Source organism: Theropithecus gelada, chromosome 13 (assembly GCF_003255815.1).
Source record: "Theropithecus gelada isolate Dixy chromosome 13, Tgel_1.0, whole genome shotgun sequence".
Lineage (NCBI taxonomy): Eukaryota > Metazoa > Chordata > Mammalia > Primates > Cercopithecidae > Theropithecus > Theropithecus gelada.
The window spans coordinates 75,293,830-75,317,122 of record NC_037681.1 but is presented as its reverse complement, the minus strand read 5'-3'; the positions used below and the strand labels follow the sequence as shown (position 1 = coordinate 75,317,122).

At 44.5% G+C, this 23,293-nt stretch overlaps 1 protein-coding gene across 3 annotated transcripts in view; it reads right to left on the bottom strand.

Annotated features, from left to right (window-relative positions):
• The window catches only part of SPTBN1 (spectrin beta, non-erythrocytic 1), a 211,549-nt gene that overhangs the window by 53,194 nt on the left and 135,062 nt on the right, over window positions 1-23,293 (bottom strand). For all 3 annotated transcript variants that reach the window (XM_025354672.1, XM_025354674.1, XM_025354675.1), the window contains 2 exons: window positions 16,844-16,995; window positions 3,810-3,983 (listed from right to left, as the gene is read on the bottom strand). In XM_025354672.1, the coding sequence (XP_025210457.1) occupies window positions 3,810-3,983; window positions 16,844-16,995 (326 nt within the window). The remainder of the gene's footprint in view (window positions 1-3,809; window positions 3,984-16,843; window positions 16,996-23,293) is intronic.

Sequence of the window (23,293 nt, the reverse complement as noted above, 5' to 3'; positions counted from 1 at the left end):
CTCAAAGAGCCACTGAAGAACAGGTCTGCCTATACATAAAGAATAAACTGGAGATCAAAGCCTTGTCCTGCAGACGATCTACCCTGTGAATGAAAACTGCTTCCTTCAGAAGCACAACCAGAAACACAACCAGAACTAGGTTTTCTACGTCGCACAGACAGAAGGCTGTAGGGACTTCCCAGCACCTATCAGAGGTCATTTTTACCCCTGAGACAGCCCATCTTTCCAGTGAGAAGCAAGCACAGTGGTTCACACAGTATATCTGGAATCTCATCAGACCCCCAGAAAAATACTGAGTTCGGTTTTTCGTAAGTAAACATTTTCCACACTAGGTGCAGCCTTCATTGATGAGGGCACTGTGTGCACCATTTCCAAACCATTAGAGCAAGTGTGTGCTTAAGCGCTGTGCTTCCATGGTGTGCATTCATAAGCCGCTCAGAGGCAGCATATTTGCAACATTATAAACAAAGCCTGGTCAGCTGGCACCAAAGTCAGACTGCCTGTATGTGAATCCAGGCTCCATCACCTACCATGTGCCCTTGGGCAGGTTCCCCAGCTTCCCCATCTGAGGAATGGAAATAATGACAGTGGCTAATTTCACAGCAGTATTATGCACTTAAATGATATAATGAAGTGCAGAGCTCATAAGGGTCCATGAATGTTAGTTCTTAGATTAGGCGCCAACTGCCAGCTACGTAATTTTAGACAAATGCTCCAAATACACTTTTGTCTACTATATGAAGGTTTCCTCTTGTACAGTAAAATGTGGAATGGAGTCAGGAGTGGATGGTGCTGGCCAGGAGTCCATTCATCACCTCCAGCTGTAGCCGTTTTAAGCTTCTCTGCTTTGTCATGCTCCCTACAACCTTCACTCCATTCAATCTACAAACACTTCCCAGAATTCTTTTTGAAAGAGACAGAGAGAATGAAGACAAAATATATAAATACAGAACTAAAAAGTTACAAACTTTCAACTAGGAAAAACACTTGGGAATTGAAACAACTACATTTTTAAAAAATTCTCTATTTTTAATTGTGTTAAGAAGGTGAAGCCTGAGTTTGCATAAACCCCAGTCTCTAATATTAGGATCATTAGCTCAAGTGCAGAAAGGGAATGTGGAAGAAGAACCCTCACTCAAGGGGTGAGAGACGGGCTCACCAGGAAAGTCAGGCTGCAACTTCACATAGTAACTCACTGGCTTTCTTATGCTTCTGTGCGAAGAAGGGTAGCAGTTTCCAGATTTGTCCATATGGAAACGAAGTCTACCCTTCTGAAATGAAGACAGCTCCCTATTTAAACTAGGCAAACTGAGAGACTTCCACTCCAGTTTCTCACCACCTTTTTTTTTTTTTTTTTTGGAGACAGTCTCTGCAGCCCAGGCTAGAGAGCAGTGGTGTGATCTTGGCTCACTGCAATCTCCGCCTCCCAGATTCAAGTGATTCTCCTGCCTCAGCTACCCAAGTAACTGGGATTATAGGTGCGTGCCACCACACCTGGCTAATTTTTGTATTTTTAGTAGAGGCAGGGTATCGTCATGTTGGCCAGGTTGGTATCAAACTCCTGACCTGAAGTGATCCACCCGCCTTGGCCTCCCAAAGTGCCGGGATTACAGGCATGAGCCACTTTGTATCTGGCCCTTTTACTCTCTTTTAAAGGGGCAGCATTATAAAAATCTGTGTCATCATCAGTATTTAATGGACACCTCTATGCACATACAGGTCAGGCCATATCCTGGTAGCAGTGAGAGCACACGCACACACACACTGGGAACTTATAAAACCGTATATTCAGGAGCTGGGGGAAGGAGAGACCCTTGTAGATACACAGGGAAGCTTCACCCCATGTATCTATAAGGATACCTCAAGTATCCTTGTGGATATGCTAGATATCTATAACTGGGCCTTGGCTGATTCATAATCATATTATTTTTGTAGAATAGGTAATGTTTTAATAAAGCTGCTGAAGAAAGCTGAGTCATGTCAGACACCAACACTGCAGGCCATGCGGTAACATTAGCAGTCTATGCCTCTCATTGCAACAGAAAGGAAGAAAATACACATCAGCATTTATAAGTTGAATTATAGGAATAGGCAAACTGGCAGGAAGTGAACCGGTCAATGACTCAACGCAATTCACGCTGAGAATCCTGAAAAGGGCTGTGTGTGCCAGCTCCCTGACCTGGGTGCTGACCTGCTCTCAAGACAGCCCCCAGTCAGGATGCCCGTCCACGCTCTGATTACTGCAGGCCAAAGGTAAGAGAAATACAACATTTTACTCCATAAAACTGGGGTGAAGCTTGAGGAGTGTCCTGCTAATAATTTCACCTCTGTTGCCATAAGACACAAGAGCAGTAATTAGTGGATTCAATGGCTACTCCATTTTCAAATCATTCAGGATCTAAATGACAGAAATATAAGAGTTCTGTCCGGGGAAAAAATGTCCTTGATTGCTGTAATTAACTCCTTTAATGATGTTGTACCATCTTCAACAACAGTTCTCTCCTCAGACCTACTTAATTAGAATTACTAGGGCTGGGCCCTGGGAACCTGAATTATTAAGATGGTTTCCCAATGGCATCAGATGATCAGCCAGCTTGGGAACCAGCCAGTCAGGAAGCTGTTTCTTCCTGTAACTCATTCTAGTCCCCTACCCCTTCCTCCCACATATATACTCAGGACACTATCTGAAGCCCAATCCTAGGGCAAGTGAGAAGGAAAAGGGATTGTTCACAGGCTGATTTCAGAGTTTCAATAAGAAAACAAAGCAAGCTATAATTTGATTTTTCGTTTTTCCTTTTTGTGTGAGGTTTTTGTTTACCTAGAAAAATCAAGCAGATCTTTATTAAAGGGGCAGAACAGGAAGGAATGGCAAGAGAACACAGTCACTGAGGAGACAGGACTGTTAGAATATTTGTTTGTAGAGAAACCTGACACTACAGTACAAAGTTGTTCCTGCCTTTCCAATTTTAATTGGAACGCATGAGCACGAAGCATCCGCCTGGAGAAAGAACCAATAATCACACCCGTAGTGCTGCACAGTCCCAAAATGAGTGCCCTCTCTTAAGGGGTCAGAGGCGCCCCCTATAGCCCTGGCTGGCTGCGTCATCAGGGGCAAGGTTTCAAACTTCTCTGGGTCCCCAATTTCTTCATAAAGTGAAAGTGGTGAACAAAAAGACCTTGAGAGTACCTTCCGGCTTAAAATACTTCTATACTTAGAGCCTTCCTCCTCAAGTATAACAAAACCCGTAAAATCATCATCAGTTCAAAGGAACACAAGCGTTTTGTACTTTCCTCCTGCAAATTGCTTCCTCACATCCAAAGAGAATGAGAAGGTGAAAATGGAGCCCACACACACGCCATAACCCTCAACAGCTTTGCCTAAAAATATTCTGTAACACATGTCATAGTTGAGTGAAGTTGAGGCAGTCTAAGCTAATAACCTAGCACTGGCCACATCCTTATACCTTTGCTCCTGAGAGCCAAGCAGCAGAGACCAGGCATTTAGAGCAGGGGCCAGCAAAGTGGTGGGCTGGGATGCAGTCTAGAAGTCCCTGGGCCACTGAGACGTGTCTGACAGGAGAGCTAAGATTATCAGGGGCTAGTACAATTGCAGGAGGATGTAGTAGATTCCACATGCCTACGAGGCAGCATTCAATTCTGAGGACTGGGTATGACACACCTGACTCTGAGACATGCTTTCAACCTGGTCTTCCTGATCCCTCTGACACACAGAGGCCGGCTCTACAAGGATGCTCATACCTCTGAGAGGTCAGCCTAAGTTCTGAGCAACCCCGGGCAGAGACTCTTACCTGGAAGCGCAGGATGATGGTCCAGATGAGGCCAAGGGTCAGCCGGTGGTTTCCATCCACGATGTCATGGGATCCCATGTTCTCAAGATGGACTCTCTGCTCCTTCAGGAACTGAAGGGCCTTGTCCACATTCTCTAGGCAGTGGATGCGCATTCGTCCTTTGGTGGGTTTAGGCTAGAAACAGGAGAGCAGAGGCAGAGACACATCACTCAACAGAGTAGAGATGAACCCCGACTTACTGCCTAGTCACACGTGCCCATTCATGCGATGCTCTCCTGCTTGGAGCAGAACATTAACAAACACGTGTACTCATTAAGTCCAAGGACAGTATTTACCTAACAGCCACAGAAGAAAAGTTTACTTAACGGGATGGTAACTGATTTCTCTTTAGAGATTAATTGTGGAGCTATATAGTTTACAAATGAGCATTTGTTTAAGTTCAGGGAAGAGAGAATCCAATTTTCATGAAGAATTTCAGTGCTACTGCCGCCATCCATACAATTTTTTTGCAGCTGCATGACAAAGACCTGTGAGGATTTTGATTACTTGGAATGTAAAAATAGGTTTGCCACCTGCTGGCAACCCTTAAGGTTGGCTCAAAATGAAAACAGGGAACACAACCATCAAATCAGAAGAATTTCCAAGTGGTGGTTGTGTGCGGAGGGATGGGGAAGGTTAAGTAAAAAGGTGTAACTTACAGAAAAGAAGGGGAAAAGGGGAAAAAATGAGTGTAGTGCAATTTAAATACCCCAAATGTTCCTTTCCTTTTACCCAGTTTTATCAAAATATAAAAGAGGCCTTTGGAAGGTGAACATTTTAAATAAAACAAATGAACAAAAAAATATATAGAGAGAGAGACTAGATAATGCCTATATGTATATATACATCTACTATAAAACATACTATCTACTATAAAAGTATATATACATCTACTGTAAAAGTACATACACATCTACTATAAAAATGTACTAGATACACACACACAGTTGACCTTTAGTTGGACCTAAACTGTGCAAATGCACTTATACATGGATTCTTTCCAATAAATACACTGGAAAGTTTTTTAGAGATTTGTGACAATTTGAAAAGACTCAGATGAATGGCCTAGCCTAGAAATATCAGAAAAAATTAAGAACAAGGTATGTCATGAATGCATAAAATATATGTAGATGGTAGTCTATTTTATCATTTACTACCACAAAATATATACAAATCTGTCATAAAATTAAAAATTATCAAAACTCATACACACAAATACAGATTGTAACAGCACCATTTGTGTAGTACTAAATCTTGGTATATACTGTACTACTATAATAATTTCAGAGCCATCTCTAACTCCTACTGCAATGAGCTCAAGTATTGTGAGTGCCCACTTAAAATGCCTATGATGCTAATTATCTCCACATGGTCTCTCTAGTAAATTGGGTATCACAGTAAAAGTTCTTGTGTATTTTTCACAGTGTCTAGTGCAATACTGTAAACCTTGACTAACATCATGAGACCCAAAGTGTCACTAGTGATGCTGGAAGTACTCTCAAGAAGCAGAGAACAAGTCGTGACACTACAAGAAAAGGATGAACTGCTTGCTATGTGTTGTAGATTGAGGTCCACAGTTGTGGTGGCCCACCATTTGAAGACTAAAAAAAGAAAAGGAAATTTGTGAAGCCATCCCTGAAGCTACATCAGCAGATGCAAAGACCTTGCACTTTTTTGTGAAATATCTTTTTATCTCATATTGAAAATGCAGCTTTTGGCTGGGTGCAGCAGTTCGTGCCTGTAATCCCAGCACTTTGGGAGGCTGAGACGGGCAGACTGCTTGTGCCCAGGAGTTTGAGACCAGCCTGGGCAACATGGCAAAACCCGTCTCTACAAAAAAATAAACAAATAAATAAATAATTAACAATGCATCTTTTATGTGAGTACAGGATTGCCATAAGAGAGGCATACCTAAAGACTAATATGATTTGAGAAAAAGTGAAGTTATCATATGACAATTTAAAGGCATACGAAGGTGAAGGAGAATGTAACACCAGCAAAGGATGGTAGGACTATTAATTTTTAATTGGGTAGCCCTCAGAACCAGGAAAGATTCACAGAGCTCCCAGTCTGACAATTTCAGAAAGAGGTTTGGCTTAAAAAATGTCAAGGAGTTGGGAGAAGCAGCTTTTGCTGACCAAGAGGCAGCAGATGAGTTCCCAGGCGCCATTAAGAAAATCATTGAGGAAAAAGTGTATCTGTCTCAACAAATTTTTAACACAGATTAAAGAGCCCTGTTCTGGAACAAAATGCCACAAAAGCCTAGTAAGAGAAAGAGAGGTGGAGTACCAGGACTTAAGGCAGAAAGGGATAGGCTAACTACTGTTCTGTGCAAATGCAGTTGGGTTTATAATCAGGACTGCCCTTATCCATAAAGCTGTTAACCTTTGAGCCTTGAAGGGAAAAAATAAATACCAGCTGCCAGTCTTTTGGTTGTACAGAAAGAAGGCCTGGACAGTGACAACTGTTTTTCTGAATTGGTTCTACTGATGCTTTGGTTCCTGAAGTCTCCAAGTACCTTGCCAGTAAGAGGATGCCTTTTAAAGTTATTTTGGTATTAGACAATGCCCCCACCCAGAACCCCATGAGTTCAACACTGAAGGCACTGACATGGTCTCCTGGCCCCCAAACACAACATCCCTAATTCGGCCTCTAGATCAAGGGGTCATAAGGACTTGTAAGGCTCATTACTACACAAAACTCTATGGAAAGGTTTGTCGATGCTATGGAATAGAATCCCCAACAGAGAGAACATCATGAAAGTCTGGGAGGACTACACCACTGAAGATGCCGTCATTGTTATAGAAAAAGCTGTGAAAGCCATCAAGTCTGAAACAATAAATTCCTGCTGGAGAAAATTATGTCCAGATGCTATACATCATTTCACAGAATTTAGGACAGAGCCAATGAAGGAAATTATGAAAGAGGTTGTGGATATGGCAAAAAGGTAGAAGGGTGAAGGTTTCATGATATGGATCTTGGAGAAATACAAGAGCTAACAGACACCATATCAGAAGAATTAACGGAAGATGACCTGATGAAAATGAGTGCCTCCAAAAAGATGACAAATGATGAGGAAGAGGATGTAAAAGCAGTACCAGAAAACAAACTGAATTTGTTGCAAGGGTTCCAATCATTCAAGACTGCTTATGTTATTTCCATAAAGTTACATCAAGTATGCCCGCCTCTTCTGCCTCCCACTTCTACTACCCCAAGACCAACACCCCCACCTTCCTCCTTAGCCTACTCAATGTGAAGACGAGGATGAAGACATTATGATGATCCACTTCCACTTAATGAATCAGCAAATATATTTTCTCTTCCTTTGCTTAGTAATATTTTCTTTTCCCTAGCTTACTTTAAGACTACAGTAATGTAATATACACAATATGAAAAATATGTTAATTGACTGTTTATGTTATTGATAAGAGTAGGCTATTAAAAGTTTTGGGGGAATCAAATGTATAGGAAGATTTTCAATAGCATAGGGTTGGTGCCCCTAAACCCCCTGCTTCGTTCAAGGGTCCACAGTGTGTCTCACACACAGACACACACACACACACACACAATGGGTTTCTATTATCTGTTGTACCAACACCAAGCTCGTGCCCTCACCCATCTGGCTCCATCCTTCTCTCCTTCCTATTTCCCATCACTCCGCCTCTAGTAGAGGCTGCAGCTGGAGTCGATGTCACCATCTTATAAAGATGCCAGCAGGATGCACACATCCACATGTAGAAGAATGCACTCAGCCTGTGACCCGTCGTCCTGACTCCCCAGTCTCTTCACCTTATCACACCTATCTACCTTCCAAGGCTCGGGCCAAGGCCCATCTTTCCTTCCTGGAGATATTTCCATTTCCAATCATTCTGGGTCTCACAGCTCTCCTTTTCCTCACAACTCTACAACTAACAATCTGGACCACAGAACCCCGGAACCAATCATTATAATTTTGCTATTGTTTCATTTATCACTCTTATTACTTCCAACTAGACTGTTCCCTTCCTAAGTGCAAGGATGAGGCTTTATACTTCTATATTTTCAGGGGTCTTTGGTCCGGTTCTGTGCACAGAATTATGTGCAGAGTGAACTGAATGCCAGCAGACAGACTGGGCTTGGTGTGTGCTAAGCTGACCTCACAGGGGAAAGAGGGCCAGGCTGCAGCAACCCAGGTACATGCAGTTAAGGCCAGCAGCCAGCCCTAACTTAGTATCTTGTCCATTCCCTGCTTTTCCCTTGGGTAGTTAAGATCCTCAGCTATGTGCTGCGTGGAAAACGTCTGAAAGGAAGGTCACTTGGGTAACAAGTGGCCATTTTAAGTCTGTCCAGTCTCAGATTATTATTTTTTACTTTCTTTTCTCCTATAAAAGAGGACAAGCAAAAACAGAAGAATGTGGTTGGCCTTGAGGAAATAAGATTATATGCAGAGGCCTACCACAAGTAGTAAAATTTTATTTTCAATATAATTGTCCCTTGGTATCCACAGGGGATTGATTCCAGGTACCCCAAGGATACCAAAATCCATAGATGCTCAAGTCGCTTATCTAAAATGGCACAGTATTTGATATAACCTATGCACATCCTCCCATATACTTTTTTAAAAATTCACTAATTATTTTTTTTTGAGACAGAGTCTCGCTCTGTCACCCAGGCTAGAGTGCAATGGCATGATCTTGGCTCACTGCAATCTCTGCCTCCTGGGTTCAAGAGATTCTCCTGCCTCAGCCTCCTGAGTAGCTGGGATTACAGGCACCCGCCACCATGCCTGGCTAATTTTTGTATTTTTATTAGAGACAGGGTTTCAACCATGTTGGCCAGGCTGGTCTCGAACTCCTGACCTCAAATGATCCACCCACCTTGACCTCCCAAAGTGCTGGGATTACAGGCATGAGCCACCCCACCTGGCCTCCCATACATTTTAAATCATGGCTATATTATTTGCAACTAATACAACATAAATGCCATGTAAATAGTTGTTATAATATATTTTTTAAAAATTGTATCATTGTTTATTTCTATATTGTTTTCATTGTTCTTCCCCTTGAATATTTTCTACCTGTGGTCAGTTAAATCCGACCATAATAGCAATGGAAAAAGAAATGTCTTTAAACATTAAGCTTCTCACATTATTGGATATCCTCCTTACCCCCAAAAAAGAAACAGGAGGTGGATTTTGCCTTCAGAAACTTCAAAATGATTTTAATTTGGGTATGTGGGAAATGCTGGAATTTGCTATTTGTGCAATGCCAGGTTGCATCAAAATCAAGCAATCTAATGAAGTGGAAAAAATAGATATAAAACAGGTGTGGGCTTAATCTAAAACTCTGTAACTCTCATTCTGCAAGTGCTGTTTGAGGTGACACTGGTGCTCTCTCTTTCCACAGTACACCCGTCAGCCTCCTAAAGCTGTCCGGGGCGCCATCACGCTCCTGTCCAAGAAACGGATGCTGGTGGAATCAGTGTCGCCCTAGAAGAGGTGGGTGGAGCAGCTCTCCCGGCCCGGAGTCGCAGAACTCCGCATATGGCTCTCACGTGTGCTCTTTAGGTTTTTCCTTTCGTCTCTTGGATCAGCTGTCATTTCTCACGCTGAAACGTGACTATTCATAGCAGCCCCTTTTCTTCTCAAATTCAGGTGGTTTCTGGATTGAACGAAGCTCCTGGTTCAAAACTTCAAATTTGAGGGATGGGGACTAACTGCCACTAAGAAAGGTGCAGGGGCTTCTGACATTTTTGCTGTTCGGGGGCCTTTTCCTCTCATTTCTTGTCAGTTTGTGCACCTGAGCAGTGACATAGTGAGTGGTCCACCTACATGTGCTGTTTTCATCACAAAGGAAGTGCCTTTGTGATGGGAACTGCAGATCAAGGGGGACAGAAACTTCTAACTGCAGCAGCCATTCTCCTAAGTCTCCCTCCAAGAGGGTGGAGGGGACAGTGTGGATGGAATTATGAGAAGTTAAGGAAGATAATAATGAACAGATGGGGACTGTCGGTACCTTCCCAGGCTCCAACCAGCAGGACATAACCAATGTTCTTTCAGACTTTATCCTGAAAGCTTGATCTCAAATAATCACTTGTCTCACTTACATTCAAATGAGTGCAGTAGAAAAAGTGGTCCTCTCAGAATCTCCTCCCCACAAACAGGAAACATGTATGACACATTCCACAACTCTATTCTCTCTCTACAAAATCTCAATGGAATGTGTGTGTGTTTCCACATGAACATGGGGTCCAGGGTGTGGGAGAGGGAGGGTGGTGATGGGGCCCAAACACATTCATGCAGGTTGAAGAAGTCCAATGCCACATCACAGGGACCCCATGCTGATGGTGAATGGCTATGCCAGATGAGCTAAGAGATGGTTCATTCCAGACCTGGATGCAACTCAAAAACTATCAAGCCTCAGAGTAACAAGAATAAACAAGACAAAGCGAGGTGAGATGACTTCCTGATGGTACAACATGAAGGGAGTGCGAATTGAGACTAAAATTCAAGTACACCACACTCCCACAATGTGTGTTCTACCTGCTTCAGAGTGGGCTTCTCACATGTTTTAAGGCACAATATCTGGACAAGTTTAGGAAGCAGTAATTACAAGAAATTAAGTTCAAGAGGTGATCATGATCTCACAGAGCTATCCATAGAAACATGTTACAAACTTCAAAGCTCCCAAGATCTGAAAATTCTTAGCTGCCATTTACTGAGCAACTACTGTGTGTTCACCTCTCCCTGCTAGGCGGCTGACAGCTGTGATCACATCTAATCCTCACAGTAACCCAGCATTATAATAATTACTATTCCTGTCATTTTATAGATGAAGACACAGTGGCTCAGAGAGATGAAGCAATCTACCAGCTAGTTAGTATGTGGTGAACCAGGACTTAAAGCTTGTCCTCTTCATGCTACAGGAAAAACCCAGAATACAGTACAGGGAAGAAGGGTACATGCTTCCATGTGAAAGGAAGTGAGGGACTCGGTTCCCATCTGCTGGCTGGCTTTCATTTTTTTAAAGAGCTATTTTTATATTGCCAAACTTCATCTTCTCAAAAGGAAGAAGAGGTAACAATAGAGAAAATTAAACATAATGGAGCGGGGGTGGGGGGGGCGCCTCTCAGCAGTAAACACTTTCTGAAGCCTGCAAGAGTGGCTAATTCTGCAAAGGAAAGGAGTGTCTCTGTCTTGCCTCCATTATTGGCCATCGGATTCCCTGGTGCGGCATGTGTCCATCCCCACATCAACATGTGCACTTCTGTCCTGTGTCCCTTCTGACAGGAAAGTGAAACTAAGCCCTTAACATGGGGACAAGGGTCGATACCAGACTCACATGACTATCGGGGGCTCTGCAGGCAGACAGCAGTTCCTCTGAGGAAAATGCCTGTTTTTACTGATCCTCCTTTAAATCATTTTAAGAAGCTTCCCTTCCCCTCACCCTACAGTCCGTGGATTCCTGTGTTTTTTCACAGGCGCTTTTCCTGTTTCCCCCTCCCAAGGTCCCGTCTAGTCCTAAACCTTTACCAGTCATATCTCCATCCCAGACCCATCTTCTTTCTCACTCTAAAAGAGGAGAGGAAACTTACTGGGCCACATAAACATCTCTAGGATCTGATAACATAATTCTAATTGCTTATTGGAGCAGTAAGCCCAGTCCAGGCCCTGCCTAAGAAGCAGTATGGCCTTAGGCAAATTCCCCTGCATGGACCCAAAACCCTTAGAGAGGAAGGAGGGGGCTGGATGGTCCCTCCTGGGCCACTGACTCTGCCCCACCTGTCCGCCTAGCCTTGAGTTTGGGTAATTCACACTCTGTAAGGCATCAGGATTTGCAGAACTATGGAGTAATCACAATGGCAAAGGTTTTGTCAGTCCAGAGATGGGGAGGAAAAGAAAGAAAGAAAGAAAAAAAGCTTCACAGAGCTGATCTGTCCTCTTTTTTTAATAGGAAAGGAAGATACAAGGGAAGGTTTCTGGCAGGGTGTTGTGGGAGATCTCTGGGGTGCTGCGATGCCCTGTTCCAGCCTGTACCCCCCACCCCTTCTTTCTCTGTAAGTGTCCAAAGCAACCCTGCAGCTACCTGGAGTGACAACTCACCAAGGGTTGTGGTGCTGGACAGAGCACAGCCCCGGGCACTGAGAGAGGCCAGTGAGGCCTAGATCTGCCACAACCCAGCTGGGTGGCCTCGCTGGTCACTTCTTTTCCCTGACTTACTGTATCTACCAAGTGAGGGGATTTAACTTGGTGGTCACTAAAGTCACTCACAGCTGTATAATAACAATCTACAGGGTGTTGCAGGGTAGAGGACTCACTAGCACCAAAGCTGAAGTCTATAGTACCTGCTGATTTCTTGTTCAGGTGAAGAGGAAATAGAGAAAAGACACTGATCTCAGCAAATCAGTGTGACAGGCACTTGCTTATGTTTTTGTCTTTTAATTGAACATAGATTTTTGCTATACACATTCATAAACAAGGGCCTCTACTGAATACACAGGGTAAGATGGGAAGCACTAATTCCAAAATTTCTTCTAATATGCTACAAAGCCAAACTCACTTCACATTAGTCCCCAAACTCCTTCCAACACATGAAACTTTGAGCTTTCAGAGGAGTATTAGTTATTTTGGCCCAATTAGGATTAATCAGGGAACACCATACTGTGTCCCATGACTTCCTGCCTGTCTTGTTCCCTGCTGGGACCCAATCCTAAGGGCTCCGAGGGAAAGGAGGTGCTCAAGAGTCAGTAGGGTGGGCTGCAGTCCACACCGTATCGCCTACTAGCAGCACTGGCCTTGGCAAGTCACTGGTAACCGTTTTCTGTAAACCAGAGGTAACAGTTGCCCACTTCATTAGACTGTAAGAACTGAATGAGAAAAGAGTAGGAGAGTACTCTGTAAACACAAGTGATAGGGAAGTTACCATCACCATTCCTTTCCAAAAAACCCCTCCAGTTTAGCTGCGAAACTTGCCCTACACCAGTGCCTGCTGCTTGCTACCTCCAAATGCTCTCTTCACTTAGTACAAACTATGAGCTTTCACACTCTGGCTGCCCCGCCTGTGAAACTCTTCTCTTCTCCTGGACCCAGCTGGAACCCTACCCACATCCTACCCACCTACTAAGGTTTCCTGACATCCCGTCCAGAGAGCTTATTTCCCCTTCTGAACTCTAGGGCTCTGGGGCCATTCATCTGGCACTTTATCATGTGGCACTTAGGACTCTTAGTTCACTTTTCAAGTTTGTGGGATTAGACCCACATTTAATGGAGGAGTTCTGTGTCTGGTTGTTTAAAACAAAAGTAAATTCTCCCATATAAATGATGTTTTTAAAAAACCCAGCTAGGTTCCATGGCCAGTCCACAAACACTGTTTCAATAAACAACATGTACCAGTATGGTTCTCTTAACAAAGGCTTTATGAAAAAAGAGCAGCTCAATGTGGGATTTAAGGCTTAACAAATCTCATGTTAAATCTGTCTTCTCCACCTAGCTCAGGCTGTTTTGAAATTAATGGTGGCAACACACACACACACACACGCGTGCGCGCACACACACACACGCACACACACACTTTTCTGTTGCTTTCTCAGAGACTGACTGATGTAAGAAGACAGAATATAGAACGTCAGGAAACAACAGGCAAGCAAAAACCAGTGATAACTGACTTGGTGGGGTTTGCGGGAGGGCAGAGGTGTTTGGAAAACCTCACTTTATTTCAGTCAGAGGCGAGGGCTGAGTCTGGCCAGGAGCAAGGCAGAAAACTGGCCACTGTGGTGAGAACCATTCTTCACTGCAGATGCCCATGAAGGGAGGTGGCAGGCAATGGTGAGCGTCTCAAACGGGTTATGAGCTGTGGGCAGAACATTACCACCAAAGTGCAGGCCTGATATGCCAGGGGCTTCTCTCTCTCATGTCAACGCTGCTGCAGGGCAAACCTTCACCCCTCAAGTCTCATCCTAGTCTGGCCCTGAGATCTAGGTCTAATTACTAAGTGGCCAGCACAGATTCTGTGCTCACACTTTTATCTGCCAATCCGATGCTAAAGTAAAGGGTGGGTCTGTATTTTTAAGGGATTTTTCAAGTGAGACCTTTATGGAGACTTATAGACCATAGTGATTTCAGAATAAGAAATGAGAAAAGAATAGTTTTCTTTCTAATCAATCTAATCCTGACTAGCAGAAGCTTCCTGGCCCAGCCCTCAGTCTTCTCACTGCTCTATGAGCTGATACACCTGAGGCTGAGAGGGAGCAGACACTTCTGGACACAGATCATAACCAGGCCAGGACCCGAGATCTCTGCCTTCTGATGTTGCTGAGTAGTTCAAAATCAAGTTCCTTAACAACCCAAATGCCTACATAAAACTTGCTCATATTTAACTCAAATATTATTGAGCCAAAATCCAGGGTGGGGTGAGGGTGGCATTGTCTGGTTCACTAAACTAATGTTTCTTTGAACTTTAATCAGAAAACACACATGCACACAAACACACATTTCCTCCTCTGTAAAGGAACTGGCTCTAAGAATCTATTAATAAAGTAAATTGAATCACCTAGTCCCTCAAACATTTATCTGCTAGCTACTGCCAAGCTGGCGGTTAAGTGCTGGGGCTAAAATGCTGGTTGACAAAGACTGGGCTCCAGATAGAGTGCAAATGTTTATGTTACCCAGGGTTTTGGACCACTGGTGCAGAAAGCTCAGCTAATGTTATCTGATGACACACTTAGCTGGGGACATTCATTTACCCAGGCCTGGAAGCTCTAACCACCTCATTAGTTCTGGAATCTGAATATGCAAGGAGCCTTTGGGGCAAGCTCTCATGGAGGTCTCCTGCAGGGAGGATCTTTAACTTGAGGCCTTGGCAACCTCCACAGCCAAAGGCAGTGTGTGGTGTGTTTCCTTTCCAGGAAGTTCCACGAACCAAACAGACTATGAGGCCAAAGGGACTTAAAATCTCCAGTCCAGATGAACAAGAGCTTTAGAGCACTCTATCTGTGGTATCTTTATTTTTGGAATAAGAAAATTAGACTGGCCAACCTATATAACCCAGGATGGCTGTGAAGAATGGGTAATACAAATGAAGGCACTTGGGGCTTTACCAAGTTCTGTAAGACCACTGACACGGACTGCTTAAGAGGCTGGAGATGGTAGCCACTGTACCATCTTCTCCATCCTTACTCTCCTAGGTATCTGGGTTCACAAAAAAACTTACTGCTAGCAAATAAGGAGAGGAGTGGGAGATACTCATACACATCTAAGAATTACGCTTTACTGGTTTTTCTCCCTACTTATACTTTTCTTGCCCTGTTCAAAATAGCAATGGGCCTGATCCCATTTATTATGGAGACATTATCAAGGACACAATCTTCTTGGTATAAAATTATTATGGGTCTTTAAAGGCAAACAATTTACTCCCTACAGCCTAGAAGATTGGACCCTATTGTAACAAAAATAAATGTTCAGACTAATTCCTATCTATGTGACCTTTAATGATTTTTTTAAGCTACTTTCAAAACACCATTTTCCCACTCCACAAAAAAAAAAAAAAAAAAAAAAAAAAATCAATAAATAATCATACCAGGTTAAATACTAAGAAACAAAAAAACGTTGAGAGGCAGAGAAAGGAAGTCTGGTTATAAAAATTATATTTAAAGCTGCATATCACAATGATTCTAGTCTAGGCTCTCAAACAAGATTCACTTTGGAAAAACAAATCAAAATGCAATAAATGGCCTACTCAAACTCCCCGTGTGGGCCCACTCCCTCACCCCCACACCACAAACCAACTGCCTTCTTATAGCTGTCATGGTTCTGAGCAGGGGCCTCCTTTATTTGTGTAGTATGACCCACAAACCCTCACAGAAAATGAGGCCACTAGACGTACATGCTCAGGAACAAAGGGCATGGATGAAACTCACTACAGAGAAGACAGGGCTTCACTATCTTCTGGAGATCCCTGTTCTTGAACAGGAGGGCAGGGAAGAGAATACTCTTCTGGCTCCATTTTTACCCAGACTCAAAGAGGCAGTCTGTCTGTGGGCTGATAACAAATAGGACGAGGTACAACCTTAGACCCTTGCCTGCGGTAAGAGGTGTGGGGCTGGTCTGCACACAGGCCCACTGCAGCTGGCAAGCTACAGGGTGGAGATCAAGTTAAAAATAAGGCTTTCTGGCAACCCTGCCAACCGCCAGCATCATATTTTCCTGGTGATGTCAGTGCAGCTGTGGTCTCCATCCCTGGGCGTTGGCTTCTGGCTCAGACCCACCTCTACCTATGGCACTACATGTGCTCTGGGAGGATACAGCAACCAATTTCAAACCAAGGCGAGACAAAACCTGTTGGATCAGTCACAGTGACTGCTTTAAGCTTTAGTTTAAGGTGCATAAACAAGAGTCACATTAAAGAGGGCCACAGCAGCTCTGGGAAACAGATTGGGGATACAATTTTCACTGCAGGCTGACAACTTTCCTGCCTGAAAAGGCAGGGTGAATTCATCAGAAGCTCTGTTCCCAAGGAGATGACAAAACACCAGCCTCTCCCTCCACCCCTAAAATAAAAAGTATGCAAGGAAGAAAACGTCAGTGACCACTGAATTCAATGCTTGCCACCTTAAGATGGCAGCTCAGATTTTCTAGACAACCAGAAAGATGCAAATTTGGAAAACATTCCATCATCTCATGTGGGATACGGGTTCGTCTAGAAACCAGCGCCCAAGCCTGGCCCTTCAAATTCCAGCACCATGCCCTGTTTAACAGGGACCCCAGCCAAGTTCTTTCTGACCAAAGGTGGCAATCTTGCAAATTACCAGAACGAAGCGGTTTTATTACAGCTCAAGAACATCACCCAGGCTCGGAATGTGACACTAAGGATTTCTGTGAAGCGCTCAACTCACTTCTCAAGATTCTCCTCAAAACTATCAATCATTTACTGCAGAATTCAACAGGAGACAAGTCCACATTTGATTTTTCAAAAATGTTTTCCCACCTACAATGCACGGCGCTTCCTAAGATCCCCACTCACCAGCCTCTCTCCAGAGAGGACCTCCAGCAGCTTGATGAGCATCCGTCCATCTCGAAGGTCAGTGTACAGGTCTGTGATCCGGCAGGACACCCGGGCAAGGTGGGAATTGACCCACTTGGTGAAGGTCTTCTTCTGTACGGCTTCACGCTCATCTGCAAGCAGAGCAGAACTTGTTTTACCATTGACCACACATTGGCAGGAGCAGGCACATGCTAGCAGGGCCACAAGACCCCAGCCAGAGGAAGGTCAGCAAAACTGAACTCCAAGGACACCTCTACTTAGCACCCCTTAACTGCGGTCATATCTTTGAGAAAGAACACTGATTACTGATGGTTCAACTTACAATTTTTTGACTTTACGATGTGTTTACTGGGATATAATCTCATAAGTCAAGGAGCATCTGCGTAGGAACTGTCCAGTCCTTAAACATGTGAGCGCCCAGGCCCGTTGCCAGCAGAATATCCTTTGCTCCTCTTTCTTTTCTCCCATCCCTGCTGAAGAGGCAGCAGGATGCAGATGACAACAAGGTCCTTTGCAGTCTTGCCCTATACCATAATACTTGACTGGTAAAATTTCCAACGTACATGTTACAGCTATTATTCCTCCAAAAGGTGGGTATATGAAAGGGTGTAGGGTAGGAAATCTCAAGAGACGGCAGAAAACTGCTTCCCTCATCTACAAAGGATTGGGCAACACTGGAAAAGGTAAATTCACTCATGACCTTGATTTGCAATGACCCCCTTCACCTGCTCAGTCACACACACCAAAAACAACAAAGAAAATGGCAGGCAACATGGTAGAATGCAAAGACATTGCAGGCAACAGGAAAGCAGGGTCTGGGCCCAGGGTTTCAACAAAAATGTGATTCAACAGAGGATTCAATGTTCTCTTCTATAAAAGGAGAAGAAAACTATAATCTCCATATTGTGATCCTTTGCTGAAAAGGCAACTGTTGATTTATGGTCTAAAGTGTGATTGTTGTACATTCAAGTCATCCAGGAAACAGTGTTACACGTTTTTCAAGGCTCAGTGATCAAATTATGTCCAATTTAAAGTATAAAACTCTAGACATATTTGCCCAGAACTGGCCTTCACATACCATACAAACAGGCTTTCAAACTTCTTGCCTCTGCAGAATGTTCGAAACATAGGTCGCTGAAGACCTTCAACAGACATCCACAGAATATGCCCCGGACCCAGCCACTCATACTCCTGACTCTGCTCTCTATGTTACATACCCTATATCTAGTTCCACCAGTATGAATTTATGCCAAGAATCTAAAACCTACTCCTAGTGCAAACCCAAACCACAAAAATGACTATGCATGAATCTACAAAAAAAACAGATAGCTCAACAATTTGGCATGTATTTCAAAACCACTGGGCAGGGTAACAACTAAAAAGCCACCCTTGCTAATAAGGCATGTGCCCAGTAGCCTGAGAGTACTGGGTTCTCAGGTTGGCCAGAAGGAGAGCAAACAGCCCTTCAGGAAGGTCTGTCTGAAGGCTTTGCTGAACTGACTCCACCACCCACCACAGGGAGGGAATGAGGCAGAGATGACATTGGTTGAGGTTTTACAGCTGCCGACCTGGCAGGAGAGTCAACTGGGGCACCTGCCAAGATCCCCGGCCACCTGCTACAGTCAGCGGCTCCTTGAGGTCCTGCCTTTCCCAAAAAGGAACTACCCATCCAGACAGAAAGAAGGCCCTTCCCCAGAGACAAAGGCCAACCAGAAACACAGGATCAAAAAGGACAGGATTAGGGGAAGGAGAAAAAGACAGTGAGGGGCAGGCTGCAGTGGAGAAGCAGCTGCACCAATAACATCATGACAGGTCCTACAGAAAAGACCACATGCATTATTGATCATGCAATCATTGTGATGGGTGGCAACTTTACTACAGTGACTCAGGAGCTGTAATTCTGGGGCTAAGCTTGGCCATTCTGAAAGAGCAGGTCTAGAGCAGAATACATATGGTGCATTTCACAGATGGCCTCTTATCGAGGAGGCAAGTTAACTCCTAGTTTATATGTATTTAGGGTTAACAAATTTTTTTGTGAATTATAAAATCCTTTATGCGTTATACTGGAGTCAGAAAATGTCTTTAATGAAGCAAGGGAGCAAGATCAAAATGAAAACCTGCTTGGATTAAAGTATTTCTAAATAAACGAGCACAAAATGTGTTCCTCAGCCAATTGTCACTCTTTTGGGTGAATCACTCACTAAAGGAGCACCCCAACTTCTTTCAGGTTTTAAATTAACAGCTTCCTTTACAAGGAAACTCTGAGGATTTGCCAGAAACAACAGTCAGTAGACTTCCTTAGTGCCCTCTCCTAAAGAGTTACAGCCCAACTCCAATCCTCCTCCCCACAGAGAAGCAAATGGAGGGGTCATGGGTGGGTGCAGAGAACAGAGCTGAAACAGACTGAGATCTGTGCTGGGAGGGTTCCCCAGGGCTACCACGGTTCTTAGAATCTCAAGGTAGATGTGAGGAAAGAAGAGGGGGAAGAGATGTCAAAAATAAAAAAATAAGCTGTTGCGTTCCTGCCCTCTCTTCCTGTTCCCCTCCCTTTTAACTCTCCTCAGAGTCAGGAGCAGGCCCCGGGAAGTGCAAGAGTGCTGGAAAAATCACGCAGGGTCTAAGTTCCTCATGTTTACACCCTCACACTGGAAAAGACATAGAAGATTCCATCCAGGGACCAGACCAGAATCAACACCCTCATAACACAAGAGGGGCAGGAAAAGGACTCAACAGAGACACACAAAGCCCCAGCCAACGAGCGTGTCCTCTTACAATGGAGCGCTTGGTGAACAGCAAATACTTCTGAAGCCAGAAGGAGGGAGACAGAGGGGAAAAGAAATCCACTCGGTGGCTCAGTAGAGGATGAGGCTGCGTGTCCTTGGGGACTCCCTCCTTTGTTCTAGCCTTCCTGGGAAGGCACAATGACATCACCCCTGCACTCCCCACCCAGGAAGACTGGGGGAGATGGGCCAGACGTCTGAGGAGGAGCACGAGGCCCTTGGCACGGATGATGAAAGGCAATCCAGGAGTGCTTCCAAGCTCAAGCTGCTGTGACTGGGGCTAGCCGCGTGAGGAGGTGTTGGGGCAGCAGAGGGCAGTGAGCCGACTTCCAGCCCTATGAGCATGAAGCAACCGTGGTGATACAAGAAGGTAGCACTTACAAGCTCCATACTGGTTTGGTTATTTAGACCCAACGTTCTCCAGCAGGGGCAATTTTGATTCCTCGGCACATTTAGCAATTTGGCAATGTCTGCATACATTGTTGATGGTCACGATTCAGGGGTAGATGCTACTGGCATTTAGAGGGTAGAAACTCAGGATGCTGCTAAACATCCTAGAGTACACAGGATGGCTCCCACAACAAAGAATTATCCGGCCCAAAATATCAGCAGTGCAAGGTTGAGAAATCTTGGAATACACTCCCCAGAGAGCGCCCCCACCAAGTTGGGTTGCTATTCTTTCATCATTCTCTTTGATGATCTGCAGGTCAGCTCGAAAGCAGCAGAAATGCCCTGCCTTCAGGCCCACTCATGCCACCAAGGGCACGCCCTTTGCAGGGCAGAGGAGCAGCAGCACCAGCAGCAGGGAGCACCAGCAGCGGGGCGGGCTGGGTTTGGGCGATGGGAGGTGGGCACTTCTGTGCCTCACACCATTTCCATTCTCCTTTTACCATTTCTGAGCCTTGTATTGCTGTTATCAAGTCCTCCCCAAGAAGGTGATGCAGGTAAACCTTTGAGTAGGTTCCCAGCCAGCCCTGCCCCAAATTTGGTAAGTGGTGCCTCCAAGGAACAAGCACTTCTGTGCCCTTGCCCTCTGGGGGTATCTCTCAGCTGTATTTGCCCCCTCTACCCTCCCGCAGTTTACTAAACTTACATACTATAAGGACTCATCTAAAGACTGCCCAGCACCAAACATGGGGAGATAAAGTGCATGCCAAAATGTCCAGAGTGTTGTAACTGCTCTAAATTAGTTCCTTCTCCTTTTCTCCAGCAAAGAAATAGTCTCATTAATTCAAATCATTTAAGAAACTGGCCAGGTGCAGTGGCTCATGCCTGTAATCCCAGCACTTTGGGAGGCTGAGAGGTGGATCTCCTGAGGTCAGGAGTTTGAGACCAGCCTGACCAACATGGTGAAACCCCATCTCTACTAAAAATACAAAATTAGCCAGGTGGGCCTGTAATCCCAGCTATTTGTGATGCTGAGGCAGGAGAATTGCTTGAACCCAGGAGAAAAACGTTGCAGTGAGCCAAGATTGTGACATTGCACTCCAGCCTAGGCAACAAAAGCAAAACTCTGTCTCAAAAAAAGAAACTTACCAGAGGGTCATGGAATCATAAAATCTCAGGACTGAACAAGCTTTAGAACTTACCTACTTTTCTTTCAAAAAATCCCTTCTTCAACACCTGGGCCAGCTATTTAAAAAGTCCAGAACATGGCCGGGCGCGGTGGCTCAAGCCTGTAATCCCAGCACTTTGGGAGGCCGAGACGGGCGGATCACGAGGTCAGGAGATCGAGACCATCCTGGCTTACACGGTGAAACCCCGTCTCTACTAAAAATACAAAAAAATTAGCCGGGCGTGGTGGCGGCGCCTGTAGTCCCAGCTACTCGGGAGGCTGAGGCAGGAGAATGGCGGGAACCCAGGAGGCGGAGCTTGCAGTGAGCCGAGATCGAGCCACTGCACTCCAGCCTGGGCGACACAGCGAGACTCGGCCTCAAAAAAAAAAAAAAAAAAAAGTCCAGAACATGAGGAAATTGTATGTGTGGCAGAAGGTTGTTTAATAGTTGTATGGAAAGAAAATGACTTGTTTTTTCTTTTTTATTAAAATATAATTATAGCATTCACTGAGCACTTACTATGTCCCAGGCACAGTCGTCCTTCAGTATCTAATCCCAGTAGCTACAGGGAATTTGTTCCAGGACCTCCCTCAGAAACCAAACCTCTTATGCTCAAGTCCCTTATACAACATGGTATAGTATTTGCCTATAACCAACATACATCTTCCTGTATACTTTAGATCATCTCTAGATTATTTATAACAAATACAGTGTAAGTACTGTGTAAGTTGTCATATTGCATCTTATTTGTATTACGTTCTATTGTATTGTTAATTTTTTTCCAAATATTTTCGATCTGTTGTCAGCTGAATCCACAAATGAGGAATCTGCAGATACGGAGGGCTAACTGCACTTATAATCCCCACAACTGCCCATGAGAGTTGTTAGCAGCTAACAACTCTCCAGGCAGGCTGGCTCCAGAGCCTGGGTCCTCACTCACTATGCAATAATGCCTCATTCACAACATTTAAAAAAGTGTTTCCACCAGATGCAGCGACTTACGCCTATAATCCCAGAACTTTGGGAGGCCGGCGGGAGGATCATGAGGTCAGGAGTTCGAGACCAGCCTGAACAACATGGTGAAACCCCGTCTCTACTAAAAATACAAAAATTAGCTGGGCGTGGTGGTGCGCGCCTGTAATCCCAGCTACTCAGGAGGCTGAGGCAGGAGAACTGCTTGAACCTGGGAGGTGGAGGTTGCAGTGAGCTGAGTTCACGCCACCACATTCCAGCCTGGGCGACAGAGTGAGACTCTGTCTCAAAAAACAAAACAAAACAAAAAACAAAAAACAAAACCAAAAAAAGTGTTTCCGTGATACAAGACTTAGAATCACCCATCATCTCACCATCCTAAGGAAAGTCCTTATTTTGTAAAGGGTCTGCTGCATTACTGGGTAACTCTCCATCTGTTGGGATGGTGTCTTCATCAAGACTAGGCCTGTCTCTATGGCCCAGTAAGGCTTGTACTACCTTCAGAGTATGCAGAATAGGTCTTACTTCTCCACATAAAGGCCTTCAGGTTCAAACACTTCCCACCATCCTCTCTTTGCGATGCTGTCCAATGTGGTACAAGTGGGATCCAAGATCACGCCTGAGGACCCCACCTCTAAGCAGCCTGGACATCACTTACTTACCAACACAACCCAGGACTCAAGGTAGCTGCAGCTCTGGCAGTCCAGGGAGGAAAGCGGAAAACTAAGTGAAAAAAGGACAAAAAGAACCAGCAGCCCTCCATGGGAGAAGCGTAGTGAGGCCGTCTCTGTGACATGACAGGGGTGGGAGACAGAAAGAAGGGCTCCTAACAATGGTCTCAAAATAAGCTTCTCAGGACCACAAATTCTACCAAAATGTCCTTGGAGCCCCAAGAACCTAGGAACCTGAAGTGGTTCTGAGTGTAAAGACCCAACCAGCTCAGCCTGTAGTTCCACAGGCTCAGAGATAAATAAATTAGCCAACTACTGTCAATGAGAACTACTGAGTCAAGAAACCCACCCTCAAGTGAGTGGCAACATTTACATCAGATTCTGATTCCCAGAAGCAGTAAATTATAAGGGAAATCCTAGTATGGTGCTCCTTCCTACAGACAGAATTTT